Source organism: Rhizophagus irregularis, chromosome 13 (genome assembly GCF_026210795.1).
Source record: "Rhizophagus irregularis chromosome 13, complete sequence".
Classification (NCBI taxonomy): domain Eukaryota; kingdom Fungi; phylum Glomeromycota; class Glomeromycetes; order Glomerales; family Glomeraceae; genus Rhizophagus; species Rhizophagus irregularis.
In genome coordinates this window covers 1,561,011-1,581,481 of record NC_089441.1, presented here as the reverse complement: position 1 = coordinate 1,581,481, position 20,471 = coordinate 1,561,011, and the positions used below count along the sequence as shown (strand labels likewise).

Here is a 20,471-nt window from a genome sequence, read left to right as displayed (position 1 = left end):
AAATATAATATATATAATTTGTATCAATAATAACATATATAACTGTTTTAAAGATTTACAAATGTATTTATATAATATGAATCAACTTTTTCAAATTGTGGAATAACATGAACTATTTCATTAATTGATTCAATCGGAATCAAATTATACAAATTAGTCATTTTCATATATGGACAATCTAATCTAAAATGTTTAGACTGGATTTTCAAATCATACCACCGAATTAAAGCCAATTTTAAACCTTCATGATTATTATTTAAAAATACCTGTACAAGCAAAAGAACCTAACCATTTAATAATTGTTTGTTAATTCATTCAATTGTTGTTAATTAATTTTATAATAAAAATTTCTATATTTTTACCTTAGCAAAGCATGAATTATCATATGTTACAAATTCTTCTAATTGGCTTTCATCAATTTCAATTGATATATCGTTAAACATTGGTAAATTATTATAAGATAATGTTGCTCAAACAAATTTGCCATTAGTTAAACGTACTGATTCATAAAGTGAAATTATTGCTGTTTCCATCATGTCAATAATATTACCCTCGTCATTTAAATCAGGCATTATTTTCAAATATTCACTCAATGCTTCTAAAAAATGTTCTAATCCATCAATAATTTCTGGTGGGCCTTCTCTTACTTTCAATTCATTAACTGTAGTTTCAATGAGTCGGAATGGTATATTATTGTAATTTTTATATAAAATTACTTCATTAGATTGGTAAAAATGACGTGGTTTATTGAGAAATATTGTCTTGTATACTTCTTGTAAAGTTAATTTTCGCATAACCTGTTTTCACATTAAAAAAAAATTAAAAAGTTACATTCAAAATTAAATAAAATTATATTTTTTTTTTTGTAAATTGATATTTACAGTTCCTAAAATCTGAGGATTAACATTACGCTTATTTGACATACGATAAGGATCTTTGATATAGGCTTTATGTAAAAACTCAAATGTTTCAGCATTCCAACCATTAGGTGAGCCATAATCTTTAATAGCAGAAATCATATGATAAAGAAAATGATGAAGCTTTGGATACTGGCATTGATTATTAGAATAAGAACCAATTAAAACAACTTTGCTAACAATGCTAAATTTTCATAATGCATTGTGCAATCATTGTACAAGTCTTGTACAAGGTATTTTAAATCTGAAAATATATAGTACGATATTTCTAACAATACATTTTTAATATTAATTTATTCACAATCAATTGTAAAATATATAATTCTGATACATTTTCCAATGAATCTTAAAATCTTTTACAATGTTTTCACAAGATTTTACTTATATATATATTGTACAAAATATTGTATAATGAATTTTCACAATTAATTATTTATAACATAATCTAATTACCATTAACGTTAATATATACTAGGTGTATAATCTAATTACAGTACATTAAATCAGGTGATCTGCATGATCTACATGAATCGACTTTCGCTGTTTTTCGCTATTAAAATTTTTTTTATTTTTTTCGTATGGGCGCTAACCGTGAATTGAAACGCCTTGTTGGGCTTTTCGTAAAATTTATATATTAAAAATATAAAAAAAAGAATTCGAATTTCGGAGAAACCCATGGCCCTATTTATATAAAATTATGTATCACGTGCATTTGATATAATCCGCAGTTCGATGACTTCGATCAACTAACTTTTTTTAAACTTTTTTTTTCTTTAAACTTTTTTTCTTTCTTATAACTTTTTTTTTCTTTAAACTTTTTTTTCTTTCTTATAAACTTTTTTTTTCTCCTTTTAAACTTTTTTTTCTTCTTTTAAATAAACTTTTTTTTACTTTTTGATTCATTCTTCCCTTTTCCTTCGTTCACCCTTTCACTTCCCTTCGTATCCTTCTTTCATCTCTCCCTTGTTCTTTCCTTTTTTTTTCCTCCCTTTTCCCTTTACTTTTACATTCCCCTTCTCTTTTCTTTCTCTTTTCCCGCTTCTCTCGCACTTTTTGTTGAAGAAATCTTAAGCGTTTCCTCCTTAGGTTCAAATTTCTGGTAAGTTTGTCTTTTTTTTAATTGTTTCATTTTAACGAACGATTTTTAATAGTTGTTTTTCTTACTTTTTTTTAGACTTCGAGTATTTAGACGCGTGAGAATATGGTGGGAAAATTTTTTCTTAATATCTATTTTAATGAAACGTTTCTAACGTTTCAAATTTTTTCTTTTTTTTAAATGGTTCTTATGGTCTTCTTGGACGCAGCATTTCGGCAAGTTTATTAGAAATCATTTGTAAAATAAATAAAATGACAGTTTTTTCTTAACTTTTTTTAGACAACATGATTCTTTGGCTATTTGAACGCGTGGGAATATGGTGGCTAATATGGTGGGAAATTTTCTTTTTTTTTAATTATCTATTTTAACAAAACGTTTTACTAATTCGATTTTCTCTTTTTTTTAGACGTATTATTTCGGTAGGAATTTCCAAAAAAAAAAAAAAAAAAAAAATATTTTTTTTTTTATTTCTTTAACGAAATGTTTTACTAACATTTCGATTTTCTCTTTTCTTTTTTTAGACGGTCAGTCCTTGGGCGCGTATTATTTTGGTAGGGCTTTTTGAAAAAAAATCTTTTTCTTTAATTTCTTTCTTTTTAATGAAACGTTTTGCTAACGTTTCGTTTTTCTCTTCTTTTTTCTTAGACAGCAAGCACTTCAGGATCTTTGGATACGCGGAACTTCACTTTCGGTAAGTTTTTTCTCTGTTTTAGTCTATTTATTTTAACAAAACGCATTTTAACATTCAATTTTATTCTTGTTCTTTAGATAGGGCTGAACGTTTCGTTCTTTCTTTTGGAGATTTTATTAAAATGAATTTAAATTATAGTTATAAAAATGACCGAGGAAGTAATCATGAAATTACAGATTTTGAAAAACAGTAAGTGAAAACAACAGTTCCGTATTCTCTTTTGACGGCAAAATGTGAACCAGAAGTGGAATTTGGTAGTGAGCTAACCTTTATGATTTTTTTTTTACGCTTCTTTTCAGTACTAATATTTCATGTTCCTCTTTTTTTAGATGGCTGATACTTCGAATTTCTTTAGACATGCGAGAATTTGGTGGGTGGGTTTTTCTTTGAGACAGTTAAGTTTCAAAAAAAAAAAAATTTTTGAACTTTAAAAAAAAAACATTTTTTGTGGGAACTTTGGTTCCAAATCGGACATGGCAGAATCGGGTAAGTTCTTAAAAATTATTTAAAGACCTTAAAAACATTTTATTGACGTTTTTTCTATTATATAGGTCCTGGATCATATTTTTAGTGTTTCAAAATTTTTGAAACTTTCCTTTTGTAGATTTGAATGGACTGAACCATCAGAAGAGATAAAGTAAGTTTCATCATGAACTTTGCTTCTTTTAATTTTTTAATAAAAGAAACGTATTGTTAATGTTTCTCTATTTTTTTTTTGTAAGATTCGAATTCTGACCATGGAAGATTAAGTTTACGTATGTATCATTACAAAACTTAGTTTTATTTTATTTTTCTTTTAACTTTGATATTTTAACGAAGTCTTACATCATTTGCTTCTTTTTTTAGACGGCTAGTTTTTTAGATCTTTGAAGTTTTGACATGTAAAATTCATGTTAATTTAGTGGGATTCTATTCTTATTGTAAATTATTCTTTAATTGTTTCTCTCCTTTTTAGATGGATTGTTCTTCGAGTATTTGTAAGAGTAATTCGTTATATCATTCTCCGGAAATCTCAGTGCATGGAATTCGGTAGATGATCTTTTCTTTGAACTATTTTTCTAACGGAATGTCTATTAACATTTCGTTTTACTTTTCTAGTCGGGTATAGATGTGTGAAATTAGTTGGATTATTTCTTTTATTAGGCAGCCAGTTTTTCGGGTCTCTCTGACTCTTTTTGAACATGTTGGTTTTTGGATTTCGGTAAGTGTATTTTTTTCATTAGTTTGTTTATATTAATGAATGTTACTTCATTCTTTTTTTTCAGGAAATTTTTTTCGTTTCTTTTTAATAGTATTCGCATCTACACCAAAAAAACAAAGAATGGTAAAAAAATGAACACTTATAAGGATATAAAGTAGTTGTATAAAGAAAATGAAAATAAAAGAGAAAAGAAACTTGATTGCAAGGAAAGAGAGAAGAGTAATTAAATGAGGATAGAGGAGGATTGACATCTTACGTGTGATGAACCATAGAATTAATTTTTAGATAATATTACATTAAATAAATAAATTATAATGTATTTTATAATTAAATTTTACAATATATTTTCAATAAATATTACAATAAATTTTACAGTATATTTTTCAATAAATTTTATAATATATTTTACAATAATTTGCTACAATTTATATTAAATATACATGTTAATAAATTAATGTTACAATAAATTTTATACTAACTATTGTACAATGTCCCTACAAGACCAATAACGAGTATCTTAACATGGTTTGTATATAATATACTGTAATATTAATTTTACAATGTATTTTAGAAATTTTAGGTTGTTAGCAAAGAAAGTCTTTTGCCCAACTCTTCATTAATTTCTACATTATTAATAAGTTAGATTATATTAATAATATATAAATAGGTTCATATAATAGTAATTAATACCTCAAAATCATCCAACTCTCTTTCAGTAAATGCTAATTTTCTTGTTTTTCTATATATATCATTCCATTTTAAATATAAACCTGTTAATTTGCTATCCAATCCTCCATTATCTAATAATCCATCAAGTACAAATGGCATAACTCGCATCATATTATTTCGATACTCAAGTGCAGTAAAACGAGCAAGATCTGCTAATCCATTATGGAAAATTTTTAGTCCATGATGTCGTGGAATAGCTGCAAGTCTTGTATCCATTTTTTCAACTAATGCATTTCCTCCCTGATTCTTTAATAAATTACGTGTAAATTCAATCATGTAAGGAAAAAGTCCAAGATCAAGGTGATGCATTTTTTCTGGCACTGTTGCACTATAAATATTAAAATTCCTTAAATAAAATGTCAGTAAATTATTTAATAATATTATCAAAAACATTTATTAAAAATACATACGGTAAATTCCAAAAGGCATTATTCTGTTCATGAATAGAATGCTCTTTTGTCAAACCAGAATTGATGGCAGTTTGCATATTCTGTTGTGTTCTTGGTAACATTTCTTCTGTTGTCAAGTTAATTTTATTTAAATTATTCCGATCAACAAGACAAGTATGACATGGATTTTTACATTTTGATCCACCATATGTTAAACAATATTTTCAGGACCCCGAACAATACTAATATAGGTAGGAGCTGAAGATGCGTCATCATCTTAGTAGCTATCAATATGTTAGAGTTTGGGAATGCGTACAATCATCAAAAATTTTTGATAGGGTTAGAATTTGATTTTGCGTAATTTTGATTGGATTTTAGGATGGTAAGATGTTAGATTTGCTTATTTTTGGTACATTTTTGGAAATAAGTTTCCTTTTTTTGTAATAATTTAATTTTATTAACGATCATAAAATAAAATTTTTTTTCGAAAAAAATCTTTTCTGTATTGCATACATAATATTTCATTGGAAATATGGTAAAGAGTGATTGGCTCATATTATTAATGCAAATCAAATTAAACCGCAGATATGAAGAAGATTATTTAAATAGTCATGTAGCATGTTCAGGATATAAAGAAGACGAAGACAGAGAACAATTTGATACAACTAATAAAAGAGCAATTAAAATTTTAAAAACTGACTTGAAGTTAGAGGATTAGAATGCGTATTTTGTAAAAATTTCAGGGGTTAGGAGCTATGAATGCGTACTGATCATAGTCAAAAGTGCTGCGTACAGCTAATAGTAAATTTTTTTTCTGGACCTTACCTATATCAGTATTGTTCGGGGTCCTATATTTTCCATTTTCTGGCCAATCTCCTAATATCATTGCCACTACCATCGTACACCATACATAACTATTGCCAACTTTCAGCTGTATACCTGTTTGATGTTGAACTCGGATTGGAGCAAGAAGAATCTCAAAACATTTATAAAAAGTAATTCTAATTGCTTTACGAAATTCTTCAGTTTCTTTTATTTGTTTAGAACTTTCTAAAATTGGTATTAGTCCAACAAGTGTTTTTGATTCAGGTTTATTACGAAGATTGGTTGGAATATTTCCAATAGTAACAAATATTGGGTGGCGTGAACTTTTTCCAAAATGATCAAGCGTAGTTGCATCTGAATAAATATAATTGGTACAATCTTACTACCATAAGGCGCATGATTAACTGCTTGCTTCCACCAATTGCAATTAAACATTTCACTATAAGAACGTTCTTGACCATCCTAAAATTGGTGAATTAATATTATTAATATACACAGAAAGAAAATATCTCATATAAATATTTAAATATTACTTACTTCTTGATTAATACAAATTTCATTATAATCAAATACCAATTCTTTTGCAATTTCAGCATTGCTTACAATTTCCTCAATTCCTGATAAAATTGGCCGATATTCAAAATTGTATTGAATATTGTTAATATTGATTATAGGTATTGAGTTGAATAAAGTATGTTTTTTCTTTAAATTATCTAAGAATTGAAGGCCAATACGAGTGGAAGGTGGTAATGTTTTTTTAGGAAAATTTGCATGAGTGCGAAGAAATTTGAGAAATGCATCACCAACATTATTAGAAAGTTTGTGATGCACTACCTAATTAACCAAAAATTAGTATTTGAAATAATGAATTATTAAGAACAAAAATGTTTTAAAATACTTAACAAGTTTTACAAAATCACGATAAATCTCATTTGGGAAATTTTGTTCATCGCTATCAGAAGAGGTTTGATCATCATTTTTAGAAAAGGTGGAATTTGCCATTTCATTTATATTGGTTGTAGGAATTGAATGTTCAATAATAGGAACAGGTAAATTATCAGATATAATCTCATTTTCATCACTTTTACTTGATTCTTCAACTTTGTCACTTTCATATGATTCTTCATCATCATTACTTTCATCACCTTCATCATCATTATTATTATAAATATAAATATTATCTTTTTCTGAAAATATTTGATTTGAAGAAAATTCCTCTGAGGACTCTTCATCTGAACTTGTCTCTTGCTCGCTACTGCTTATTTTATAATTGAAATTGTGACTTCGGCGATGATTATAATAACTTGTTGAACGATCAAAAGTTTTAAAGCAAATATTGCATGTCCACATTTTCTAAAATGCAAAATAAAAGAATTCATCAAAATCAAAAAATAAAAAATCAGTAAAAGTGACCAATATAGAATTGAGTATAAAAAAATATTTAAATATTATACCATAAATTGATACTTGAAAAATAATTTTTTATTTAATTAAGTTTACCATGATCAACTTAAACTAAAAAAGGGCAACAAAGTAAGATGAAAACCTGTCATTTTTAAATTTAAGTACTAGTAAGATTGGTAATACAAATTCTTCTACTAAAATGGTATAAATTGATATTACCTTTAACTCAGAAGACAATGATACTGCAATGATCATTATATAATACAACAGGTTCAATTTAATTCGTATGGCTGAAGTATTAGTCGTAAAATTATGAATTTTTTTATTTCTTTTTTATTTGAATTTGTTAGATTTTGTTTGAACTGAATTTTATCATCTTATTTATGCTAATATAATAAGTTTTTTACTATTGGTAATATCTATTTTGATAACGTAAAATTATATGTTACGCAGTATGATATAAAATAGAATCTTTTACCGATCTACAAACAATAGTGTGATTAGTAATAGTATAAATAAACTTAAACTTTTTAAAATAGTATAAATAGGAATAAACTTTTTATCCTTTTACTTTTACTTTTGCCTTTTACTTTCTCATTTTCTTTTTAATTTTCATATTCCCTGTTATTTACTTTATCTTTCATTATTTTATTTTATTATTCCTTTGTTAATTTTTTTAAACCATGAGGAATCTTAGATCAAATTCAAAGCGTAAAGTGAAAGATCAACAAGACATTGAAACTGTAAATACTATTGAATAATATTTGTCATTTGTATATTTTACAGTACATGTATTTTTTTTTATTTAGATTATTGATAAATTTGAAACAAATACGAACTCTGCATTAAACAATGAAAAGAAAAAACGGAAAACTCATACACAGAAAGTTAACAAGCCACTAGTTTCAAAATCTACAATCAATAAAACATTGACTAGCGATGATACATCTAAGCCATCTAATTTTAAAACTATGCTTAATACTAATGATAATTCTTCCACTCCAAAATTTGTGCTTGATATATCATCATTAACAGATGATATAATTAGTATTACAGATGATAATCTATTGAAAGATTCATCTGAACCACAATTACCAATTACAGTTGAAGATAGAAACGTAAATGCTCCCTATTTACCATTGGTTGACATTGACCAAAATCAAATTCATACTGGTGTTACCAATCAAAATATTAATGGTATGTTTCAAAACTAATATAATTAATAATTAATATATACTAATCTATATAATATAATAAAAAAATACATGTCGATCTTCTAACGTTTAGATTAGCCTGTATAAATAATCTTTGAATTGTATCGCATGATTCACATGATTCATTTGCGCCTAACAGTATTAATTATTTTATATATATACTAGCAGTTACCTGTTGCTTCGCACTGGACCTAATGAGTTTGTTTAAATAGAACAATTTGGTATTATAATGTAAATTAAAAATGGTTACAGTTTTTTGTTTATTAATTAAAACTTGATATATAGTTAATAATTAGTTAACAAAAAAATATTAAAATAAGATATATTAAATCATATTAACAATTAGTAAAATGATATTTACAGTATTAGAATAATATAAATTATATTTAGAAATGATATGAATTATATTTACAATAATGTAGCTATATATTAGAATGATATAATTATAGTGCATTAGAGTAATTTAAATTATATTTACAATAAATGAGTGTTAAATATTTTGAAAAATTTCATTATATACAATGTTTTTTGTCTGACAGTTCTCTTGATGTAATATGAGAATTTTAATTCACTGATATCTATGAGATTTATGCATGTCTGTACAGGTTTGACTTTCATTATTTAATCTTTTTTTACATTGTTCAGGCGGTTTATCTTCAAATGTTTCCTGAAGTGAAGCCATATTAATTTAGTATTAACAAAATATTACATATTATGTTGATGGAAAATTGATGTTTTATATATATTATCACAAAAATAAAATATATGTTGATGATTTATGATTTATCAAAGAACATTTTGATAAAAATAATGTATTTGTGGAATTTATTGTTATCGAAAAATTTTAATATTGAATGAATAATATTAAAAGTTATCATTATTAATATCAAAAAAAATTACATTGTATCCTATTGTTATTGACGAAAAAAATATTGTTATTGACGAAATAAATATAATTTTAAAAAAAAAATAATTGTGTCCCATTGTTATAAGAAAAAAAATCAAAAAAACATTTAATTGCATTTTATTTTAAAAAAATTGGAATCTAATTAGTAAATATCCGACACGAATACTTTGGATCACACTTTCAGGACCTTCAATCTAATCATGAAAAGAGTACATAGTTATAATAATAAGTATTTGTAATCAATAAACGGGCTAATTAATTTTTTTTTAATTTCAGCAATAAAATAGCAATGATTAGCAATTTGGTATTAATGCTATAATTTACTGATTAATGGATTTTAACCATAATAATATAGATCAAATATTTCGGGAGCAGACAAACCACCCATTACACAATTCAAATTATTTATACAGGGTAATCTAAATACTATAGAATTTTTTTATTTAACTTACTTTAATATGTGCTATATAATGAAAAAATTAATTTATAATATGTTATGTAGATGTATCATATGAAACAGGGATCAAAAATATATTTTATGTTAAATCATATGAAATTATAATATTATAGATAATTTTAATTTTATAATAGCTTTTTTTAAAATATCTAAATTTTGGTAATTTGGTAATAAAGCTATGATAATTTCAGTCAACAGAAATGATCGGTGTTCATAGTATGATTTAATGATTTATTATATAAAATGATCGGCATTTGTAATGATAAAATGATGATATAAATGATCAGATTGATCGGTATTCATGATATTGATTTACCGATCCAAAAATTTAACTAAAAAATAACAGATAATAAATCAATAATACAGATAAATACACATTATATCGTTATACAATTTTATATGACTATTTAGTTATTTAGATATGTAGATATAAATAATAGATAAAAGGGTTTAAAATTTAAACGCACCCTATCACGTGATGTGATTTTAAAATTTTATTGGTTGTGTATTTAGATAATCAATCTATTTTTTATTTTTTATTTTTATTTTTACTTCATTTAGGAACGTTTTATAATATTTTTTTTTCATTACCCTTTTTTTGTAGGAATACCCTGAAGACAAAATGGACTCCTAAAAATAAAAGGTGTTTTTTTCATTTTTTCCCATTCATTTCGTTCAAGAACGTTCCTAACGTTCTTTCAGTAATTTTTTATAGGAACACCTCCTGGTGACTCTTGGAGATGAAAGGTAATGTTTCTTTTTTGTTTTCTTTTAATGTCATTTAAGAACGTTTCCTAACGTTCTTTCAATAATTTTTTTGTAGGAACGCCTCCTGGCGACTCTGGAGATGAAAGGTAATGTTTCTTTTTTGTTTCTTTTGTTAATGTCATTTAAGAACATTTCCTAACGTTCTTCAATAATTTTTTTTATAGGAACACCTCCTGGTGACTCTTGGAGATGAAAGGTAATGTTTCTTTTTTGTTTTCTTTTGTTAATTTCATTTAAGAACATTTCCTAACATTCTTTCAATAATTTTTTTGTAGAAACGCCTCCTGGTGACTCTGGAGATGAAAGGTAATGTTTCTTTTTTGTTTCTTTTGCTAATGTCATTTAAGAACATTTCCTAACATTCTTCCAATAATTTTTTTTATAGGAACGCCTCCTGGTGACTCTTGGAGATGAAAGGTGAGTTTTTTTTGTTTTCTTTTGTTAATTTCATTTAAGAACGTTCCCTAACATTCTTTGAATAATTTTTTTATAGGAACGCCTCCTGGCGACTCTGGAGATGAAAGGTAATGTTTCTTTTTTGTTTCTTTTGTTAATGTCATTTAAGAACATTTCCTAACGTTCTTCAATAATTTTTTTTATAGGTGACTCTTGGAGATGAAAGGTAATGTTTCTTTTTTGTTTTCTTTTGTTAATTTCATTTAAGAACGTTTCCTAACATTCTTTCAATAATTTTTTTGTAGAAACGCCTCCTGGTGACTCTGGAGATGAAAGGTAATGTTTCTTTTTTGTTTCTTTTGCTAATGTCATTTAAAAACATTTCCTAACATTCTTCCAATAATTTTTTTTATAGGAACGCCTCCTGGTGACTCTTGGAGATGAAAGGTAAGTTTTTTTTGTTTTCTTTTGTTAATTTCATTTAAGAACGTTCCCTAACGTTCTTTGAATAATTTTTTTGTAGGAACGCCTCCTGGCGACTCTGGAGATGAAAGGTAATGTTTCTTTTTTGTTTCTTTTGTTAATGTCATTTAAGAACATTTCCTAACGTTCTTCAATAATTTTTTTTATAGGAACACCTCCTGGTGACTCTTGGAGATGAAAGGTAATGTTTGCTTTTTGTTTTCTTTTGTTAATTTCATTTAAGAACGTTTCCTAACATTCTTTCAATAATTTTTTTGTAGAAACGCCTCCTGGTGACTCTGGAGATGAAAGGTAATGTTTCTTTTTTGTTTCTTTTGCTAATGTCATTTAAGAACATTTCCTAACATTCTTCCAATAATTTTTTTTATAGGAATGCCTCCTGGTGACTCTTGGAGATGAAAGGTGAGTTTTTTTTGTTTTCTTTTGTTAATTTCATTTAAGAACGTTCCCTAACATTCTTTGAATAATTTTTTTATAGGAACGCCTCCCAGAGACTCTTGGAGACAAAAGGTTTTCATTTTCTTTTGCTAATTTTGTTTAAAAACATTTCCTAATGTTCTTTCGATAATTTTTTTTGTAGGAACACCCTAGATGAAAGGTAAGTTTTCTTTTTCGTCTCTTTTCTTAATTCCGTTTAAGAATGTTTCTAACGTTCTTTCAATAATTTTTTTTATAGGAATGCCCCCTGGAGACTCTTGGAGATAAAAAGTAAGTTTTCTTTTATTTCTTTTGTTAATTTTGTTCAAGAATGTTCCTAATGTTCTTTTAATAATTTTTTTTATAGGAACGACTTCCAGAGACTCTTGGAGATAAAAGGTTTTTCATTTTCTTTTGCTAATTTTGTTTAAGGACATTTCGTAATGTTCTCTGAATAATTTTTTTTATAGGAACACCTTCCAGAGATTCTTGGAGACAAAAGGTTTTCTTTTGCTAAATTTGTTTAAGAACATTTCCTAACATTTTATTGATAGTTTTATAGGAACACCACCTGGAGGCAAAATGGACTTCTGAAAACAATTAATTCGTGATCTACCAGTGAACCATAAAATTTGACTATTAAAAGGCAGTGATAAGTTCATATGTATTTTATCAATAATTTAGAATCTGCGATTCTGAAGAAAAAATATGGAATAACTCGCCTTCTATTGGTCATAGAGACATAAAATTATTTACATTTTTTTGCCTTATACTAATACAATTGTAATGATATGATAACAATAAAAATCTGCATTACAAATCGGGTATGCTACAAATATATTGCTATATTACTCTCTTGCTTTAATCATTATGCACCCTCCATTCCCCGGCGCAGCGCGACGGGCTACAACTAGTTTTTTTAATAATTTAAATATTCAATATAGTTATTGAAGATCAAATAAAGAGACTTTTTGACCTTCATGAAAAGATGTTTGATCAAACCATGATTATGTTTCAGAAACAAGAAAAGTCTATGAGCCAAATTCAAACACAAATCAAACAAATTAGATCTATAACTGAAAAATTGGAAAGTAATATAGAAGGAAAGAAAAAGTCCGAGTGGTGGGAGGTATGCATATTTGTAAAATACTTTTTTATATCTATTTTTAATTTTTATTTATATAGCAATATGTGGAAGATGGAGTTAAGGAAATAATAAATGATTGCTTATATCCGAAGGAAGAATCCCTTTCATTACATATAAAAAGACATTTAACGGTAATGGCTCCTGAGAAAATGCAAAAATATGAACAACCAACTAAATGGAACATCTTGTGGCGGAGAATTGAGGAAAAGGTAAATTTAAATGGTTTATTAGTAATTTTTTTTTTTTATTCATATTATGCTAATAATTGTGCAATTATATGAATAATTGTTTAGGTTGGTTCATATTGCTGTTCATATCGTGGAAGTTTATTCGGAACAATACGTCGACATACATGGTCATGTTTAAAAGGTCAATTAGATAAAGTGGATACATCTACTAGCCAAACAGAACTTGCTATATGGAAATCAAGTGATAAAGTCCGGTGGTGGTACAAAAATCTTGAAACCTCCGATGAAGATAATGAGTCGCTACTTTATCAAATTGTTACAAAAGTGTTTGGTAAAAGTGCAACTAAAAATAACACTTTTGTAATTAAGGCATGTGTTCAAAATATGCTGGATCCTGAACATCCAAAGATTGAAGTGGATGAAGACTATATTATTTCAAAATTAATTAAATATGCAGTAAGTACAATGTAAATTCAATATTAATTATCGTATATAATATTTTTTATTAATATGATATTTTTTATAGGATGATGAAAGTAATAATAATGATTCTATTTCAGTATCATCAGATGATTACTAGTTAGTCATAAAATGTAATAGCTATAGAAAGATGTAATAATTGCATACTATTTAAAGTAAATAATAATAAATTCGCAATTTACAATTTATAATATTAACTATTTAAAAAATACATAAAAATTATTTGAATCTAAATAAAAAATTTATATAAATTCCATATAAATCAATTTTACACGTAAAATCAGATCCATGTGAATTCCACGTTGGGTCCTTAAAACTACATAGAATAGTGTATGTAGATTTTACATATATTTTTTCACATAAATCTACATAGAATACAACTCCCGATGATCTAGTACTAGCCAAACCAATCTTGCTATATGGAAATCAATTGACAAAGTCCAATGGTGGTTTGAAAATCTAGAAACTTCTTTCGATGAAGGTTACTTTCTCAAATTGTTACAAAAGTGTTTGGTAAAAATGCAACTAAAAAACATTCAAAGATTGAAATGGATGAAGATTATATTATTTCAAAATTAATTCAATATGTCGTAAGTATAATGTAAATTTAATATTAATATTATATATAATATTTTTTTATAAATATGATTTTTTTATAGGATAACGAATGTAATAATGAAGATTCTGTTTCAATATCATTGGATGATTATAGTTAGTAGTAAAATTTAATAGCTATAGTAAAATATATAAAATAATAAATTTGCAATTTAATATTGAATATAATACTTATATAATAAATACATAAAATTTTATTTGAATTTAGAATAAAAAATTTATATAATTCTATATAAATATATTTTACACATAAAATCAGATTCACATGAAATCCACGTTGGGTCCTTAAAACTACATAGAATAGTATATGTAGATTTTACATAGATTTTTTTACATAAATCTACATAGAATATAACTCCCGATGGAGGCAGAAGACGTAGACGTAGACATGTTAATAAGTTGTTTCATTTTTTGTTTTTCATTATATAGTCTAAATGTAGTTGAGTAGTAGTTAAAGGTCATCGTGAGTTGACCGAGCGGTAGGCTGAAGCGCCCGGTATGGAGAGACTTGACGTTGGCAATTTCAATGTATCTCTTTATATTTCGTTTAATATGTAAATTGTTCTATGTACCTAATTTTATTTAATAAAGAGAGGCGATTACGCGAGTTGTCAGCTAAAAAAAAAAAAAATTAATTTTAATTGAAAAAAAAAATATGAAGAAGTTACGTTATTATTATAGAATGTAGATTTGAATTTTTTTTATATACCGTACTACCCTATTATTATATTATTAAGAATTTGTCTAGATCAAGTTTAGTTCGTATTCTTACAAAATAAAATTATTTTTCTGCTCATTATCTGATTAAAAATAAGAAAAAAATGTATGTTCTTCTTACATCCATCGGGAGTTATATTCTATGTAGATTTATGTAAAAAAATCTATGTAAAATCTACATATACTATTCTATGTAGTTTTAAGGACCCAACGTGGATTTCATGTGAATCTGATTTTATGTGTAAAATATATTTATATAGAATTATATAAATTTTTTATTCTAAATTCAAATAAAATTTTATGTATTTATTATATAAGTATTATATTCAATATTAAATTGCAAATTTATTATTTTATATATTTTACTATAGCTATTAAATTTTACTACTAACTATAATCATCCAATGATATTGAAACAGAATCTTCATTATTACATTCGTTATCCTATAAAAAAATCATATTTATAAAAAAATATTATATATAATACTAGTTGTAACCCGTCGCGCTGCGCCGGGGATAAAACTTCTTAGTATTTTTTGATAATAAATATTTACAATATGGTAAGGTTAGACTAATAAATTTATATAATTTATATAATTTACATATTTAATTCTATTTCATCATTTTTAGGTCCTTTAGTTCTTCCAGTAAGGTTCAGTTGTTTTTCACTTTACATTTCGTTTCTTACTCATTTTTTTATTTTTTATTTTGTTTCTGTTTTATATTTCGTTTTTCACTAATTTATTTTATTTTTTTTCAGATATTTTAGTTCTTTCAGTTCTACAATTAATAAAGGTATTTTTTTTATTTTTTTTATTTTTTTTTATTTCGTTTTTATCTTATATTTCATTTCTTACTAACTTCATTTTTTGTTTACTTTATGGTTTATTTTTTACTTTGTTTCCTCATGATCACTTTTTTATTTTTGTCTCTCATCATTTTTCACTTTATACTACTTCTCATTATTTGTCTCCCATTATTTTCTATTACATCTTCATTTTCCATTATTTCATTTTCTTTCCTATTTACTTCCCATCATTTTTTTTGTCTCTCAATCACTTCTTTTCATTTCCATTACTTCTTTTCGTCTCTCATCACTCCTCTTTATCTTTCATCATTCCTTTTCGTCTCCCATCACTCCTCTTCATCAACATCACTCCTCTTCGTCCCTCATCACTCCTTTTCGTCTCCCATCACTCCTCTTCATCTTCCCATCACTCCTTTTCGTCTCCCATCACTCTTTTTCATCATCCATCATGTCCTATTTTTCCTTTTTGTTTCCTATCACTTCTCATTACTCTTTTTTACTCCCTTTCTTCTATTACTTTCCATTACTCCATTGTTATTTCATTTTTTTTATTAGTATCTTTCTTTTTGATTAATTCATTTACTTATCTTTTTTATTTATTGTTATTGTTTTTTTTATTGTATCACTTTATTAAAAATAAATACAGTGATTTTTTTCTTTAAAATCGAAAATGTGGGACTTAAATTTTAAAAAATTTCATTTAATAAGATTATTTTGAATAAATATGTTTGCAAAAAAAAATTTTTTAAAAATATCTTCGCAATAAAATTTTGTTTAACCGATAAAAATTAGCTAAGTTAAAAAAATCTAGTTGTTTGCCGATCAAATAAATGGCCTTAACTTTTAAGTTTAAATCAGGCACTGAATCATGCTACACAATTCAAGATTATTTATACAGACTTAATCTAAACGTTAGAAGATCGACATGTATTTTTTTATTATATTATTAGGTGTAACCTGTCGCGCTGTGTCGGGGATAAAACTTGTCAAGAAAAGTAACAATGGTATGGCTATATTTTAGAAATAGGCTTAGTATTTTAATAATATTATTTACAGTATGATAAAAATAATCTAATAAATTTATATAATTTACATATTTATACTAATAAAAGTGAATTGTGTATGAATGTTATATATAAAATATTACATATGAAATATTGTTATACATACAAAATGTTATTTTTAAATGTGAAATCTATTTATAGAATGAAATATTTCACAGTATTCAATGTTTCTTGTCTTGCAGTTCTCACCATTATCTATAAAAACCTTAACATATAATTGCTCATGTGTAAAGACAGGTTCAGGTAGGTAAACACCAACCCTGCTCAGAGTTTGCCCTTGTGATTTATTAATTGTTATTGAGAATGTAACACATACTGGAAATTGACATTGATTCAAAGTAAAGTCTCATTATTTTTCACCTCATATTACTTCTCATTATTCGTCTCCCATTATTTTCTATTACATCTTTTCATTTTCCATTATTTCTTTTTTCCTCCTGTTTACTTCCTATCATTTCTTTTTGTCTCTCGTCGCTCCTTTTCATCTCTCACCACTCCTCTTCGTTTCCATCACTCCTTTTTGTCTCCAATCACTCTCTTCGTCTCCTTTTCGTCTCTCATCACTCCTCTTTATCTTCCCATTACTTCTTTTCATCTCTCATCACTCTTTTTCATCATCCATCATGTCCTATTTTTCCTTTTTGTTTCCTATCATTTCTCATTACTCTTTTTTACTCCCTTTCTTCTTCTATTACTTTCCATTACTCCATTGTTACTTCATTTTTATTAGCATCTTTCTTCTTGATCATTGTAATTTACTTAACTTTTTTATTTATTGTTATTGTTTTTTTATTTGTATCACTTCATTAAAAATAAATACAGTGATTTTTTCTTTAAAATCGAAAATGTGAGGCTTAAATTTTAATATTTGCTTCATTAAATAAGATTATTTTGAATAAATATATTTACAAAAATTTTTTCTATATGTTATAATGAAAAAAAGTATAAGAAAAATTTTAAATCAACTAAAAAAAAATATATAATCTCGCAAAAATCTGTAAACTTCAATTTAACCAAATAATAATAATTGTACTGAAAAAATAACAAATGAGATAAATATTAATTGATTAAAAAAGTGAGATTAATACTAATTAGTATTAGCAAAACGCCAGTAATAGGGAACTAAAATTATTTTTTTTATACTTTAGTAATTAGCATTTGCTGATCAAATCATCTTAAAATAAAAATAAAAATAATACCCACTGCACCCTATCACGTGATTTATTGTATTTTAAATTTGATTGGCTGATCAGTGTTATCGTTTATTTATTCATCAAATATTCTTATTCATTATTTAATTTTTTTAAATGAAAAGGCTTTTTTAAAGTTTTTTTTTGAAACAGTTAATAAACTGATATAACTATATAAGTCTTATTGTTTTCTATTACCTTTTTCTGTTGTTAAAATTTATTAATTGTTTCCAGGAGTCCATTTCATCTCCAGGTGGTGTTCCTATAAAACCATCAAAAGAATGTTAGGAAACATTCTTAAACAAAATTAGCAAAAGAAAACAAAAAATCTTTTGTCTCCAAGAGTCTCTGGGAGGCATTCCTATAAAAAAATTATTAAAAGAACATTAATAGAACATTCTTGAATGAAATTAACAAAAGAAATGAAAAGAAATTTACTTTTCGTCTCCAAGAGTTTCCAGGAGACATTTCTATAAAAAAAATTATTGAAAGAATATTGGAAACATTCTTAAACGGAATTAACAAAAGAGACGAAAAAATAAAACTTATCTTTCATCTAGGGGATGTTCCTACAAAAAAAATTATTGAAAGAACGTTAGGAACGTCCTTGAATGAAATTAACAAAAGAAACAAAAGAAACTTACTTTTCGTCTCCAAGAGTCACCAGGGGCGTTCCTATAAAAAAAAATTATTGAAAGAACATTAGAAACATTCTTAAATGGAATTAACAAAAGAGACGAAAAAAGAAAACTTATCTTTCATCTAGGGGACGTTCCTACAAAAAAAATTATTGAAAGAATGTTAGGAACATCCTTAGTTGAATGAAATTAACAAAAGAAACGAAAAGAAACTTACTTTTCGCCTCCAAGAGTCACCAGGGGCGTTCCTATAAAAAAAATTATTCAAAGAATGTTAGGAAATGTTCTTAAATGAAATTAATAAAAGAAACAAAAAAAGAAAACTTACCTTTCATCTCCAAGAGTCACCAGGAGGTGTTCCTATAAAAAAAAATTATTGAAGAATGTTAGGAATGTTCTTAAACGAAATTAACAAATATAAATGAAAAAGAATTTTACCTTTTGTCTTTAAGAGTCTCCAGGGAGTGTTCCTATAAAAAAAAAATTATGAAAGAATGTTAGGAACGTTGTTCTTGAACGAAATGAATGGGAAAAAAAATTGAAAAAAACACACCTTTTATTTTTAGGGGTCCATTTCATCTTCAGGTATTCCTACAAAAAAAGAGTAATTAAAAAACGTTCCTAAACAAAGTAAAAAATAAAAAATAGATTGATTATCACCAATAAAATTTTAAAATCATGTCACGTGAGTGGGTGCAGGTGCATTCAAATTTTAAACCCTTTTATCTATTATTTAAAAAAAATGGGTCATATTTAGATTAGTCATATAAAAAATTTTAAAATTGTATAATGATATAATGTTTATTTATCTGTATTATTGATTTACCATTTATTTATATCATCATTTTATCATTAGTACTATGAATGCCGATCATTTTATTATATAATAAATCATTAAATCGTACTATGAATGTTAATCATTTGAAATTATCGTAACTTTATTATCAAATTACCAAAAAAAAAATATTTTAAAAAAGCTATTATAAAATTAAAATTATCTATAATATTATAATTTCGTATGATTTTACAATTTTATTTGTAATCTGTAATAAAATTAGTAGACACACATAATAAAATATATTTTTGATCTCTGTTTCATATGATATATCATATAATTTTTTCATTATATAGCACATATTAAAGTAAGTTAAATTAATATCATAAATACATAAATACTGTTCATCTATATAATTAAAAAAATTCTGTAACATTTAGATTATCTTGTATAAATAATTTGAATTGTGTAATGGGTGGTCTGTCTGCTCCTGAAATATTTGATCTATATTATTATGGTTAAAATTCATTAATCAGTAAATTATAGCATTAATACAAATTGCTAATCATTGCTATTTTATTACTGAAATTAAAAAAATTAATTAGCCCATTTATTGATTACAAATACTTATTATAACTATGTACTCTTTTCATAAGTATTCATGTCAGATATTTACTAATTACTCTAATGCACTATAATTATATCATTCTAAATATAATTTATATCATTCTACTAATCAAAAAACTGTAACCATTTTTAATTTACTTAGTATTACATTATACAGTCTAACCTCGATATACCGATATTCGATATATCGATATACTATTAAAAACTTGATATACCGATAAAATTTTATTTTCCCACTATATGTGAGGACATATAAATATCGGTATACCATTGATATAATGATATTTTCTAAAAATTTCATATATGTCCCGACATATCATTATATAAA

General features: G+C 25.6%; 5 protein-coding genes across 5 annotated transcripts; 3 read left to right on the top strand and 2 right to left on the bottom strand.

Annotated features, from left to right (window-relative positions):
- Window positions 1-47: 47 nt before the first annotated feature.
- On the bottom strand, window positions 48-1,019 carry OCT59_004937 (uncharacterized protein; the record flags this gene model as incomplete). The annotated part of the gene is made up of 4 exons (XM_066138042.1): window positions 48-284; window positions 363-469; window positions 551-797; window positions 882-1,019. 4 exons carry the CDS (start codon window positions 1,017-1,019, stop codon window positions 48-50), a joined length of 729 nt encoding a protein of 242 aa, XP_065997226.1.
- A 1,278-nt stretch (window positions 1,020-2,297) lies between these two features.
- OCT59_004936 (uncharacterized protein) lies at window positions 2,298-3,345 on the top strand (the record flags this gene model as incomplete). Its single annotated transcript, XM_066138041.1, has 2 exons — window positions 2,298-2,332; window positions 3,276-3,345. 2 exons carry the CDS (start codon window positions 2,298-2,300, stop codon window positions 3,343-3,345), a joined length of 105 nt encoding a protein of 34 aa, XP_065997225.1.
- Window positions 3,346-4,489: 1,144 nt separating this feature from the next.
- OCT59_004935 (uncharacterized protein) lies at window positions 4,490-5,145 on the bottom strand (the record flags this gene model as incomplete). The annotated part of the gene is made up of 3 exons (XM_066138040.1): window positions 4,490-4,528; window positions 4,596-4,962; window positions 5,045-5,145. The coding sequence occupies 3 exons, from the start codon at window positions 5,143-5,145 to the stop codon at window positions 4,490-4,492; spliced, it is 507 nt and encodes a 168-aa protein (XP_065997224.1).
- Window positions 5,146-7,935: 2,790 nt separating this feature from the next.
- Window positions 7,936-8,466, top strand: OCT59_004934 (uncharacterized protein; the record flags this gene model as incomplete). The annotated part of the gene is made up of 2 exons (XM_066138039.1): window positions 7,936-7,995; window positions 8,062-8,466. 2 exons carry the CDS (start codon window positions 7,936-7,938, stop codon window positions 8,464-8,466), a joined length of 465 nt encoding a protein of 154 aa, XP_065997223.1.
- Window positions 8,467-12,882: 4,416 nt separating this feature from the next.
- Window positions 12,883-13,904, top strand: OCT59_004933 (uncharacterized protein; the record flags this gene model as incomplete). Its single annotated transcript, XM_025312034.2, has 4 exons — window positions 12,883-13,023; window positions 13,080-13,250; window positions 13,335-13,685; window positions 13,756-13,904. 4 exons carry the CDS (start codon window positions 12,883-12,885, stop codon window positions 13,807-13,809), a joined length of 717 nt encoding a protein of 238 aa, XP_025165953.1. The 3' UTR covers window positions 13,810-13,904.
- Window positions 13,905-20,471: the final 6,567 nt, after the last annotated feature.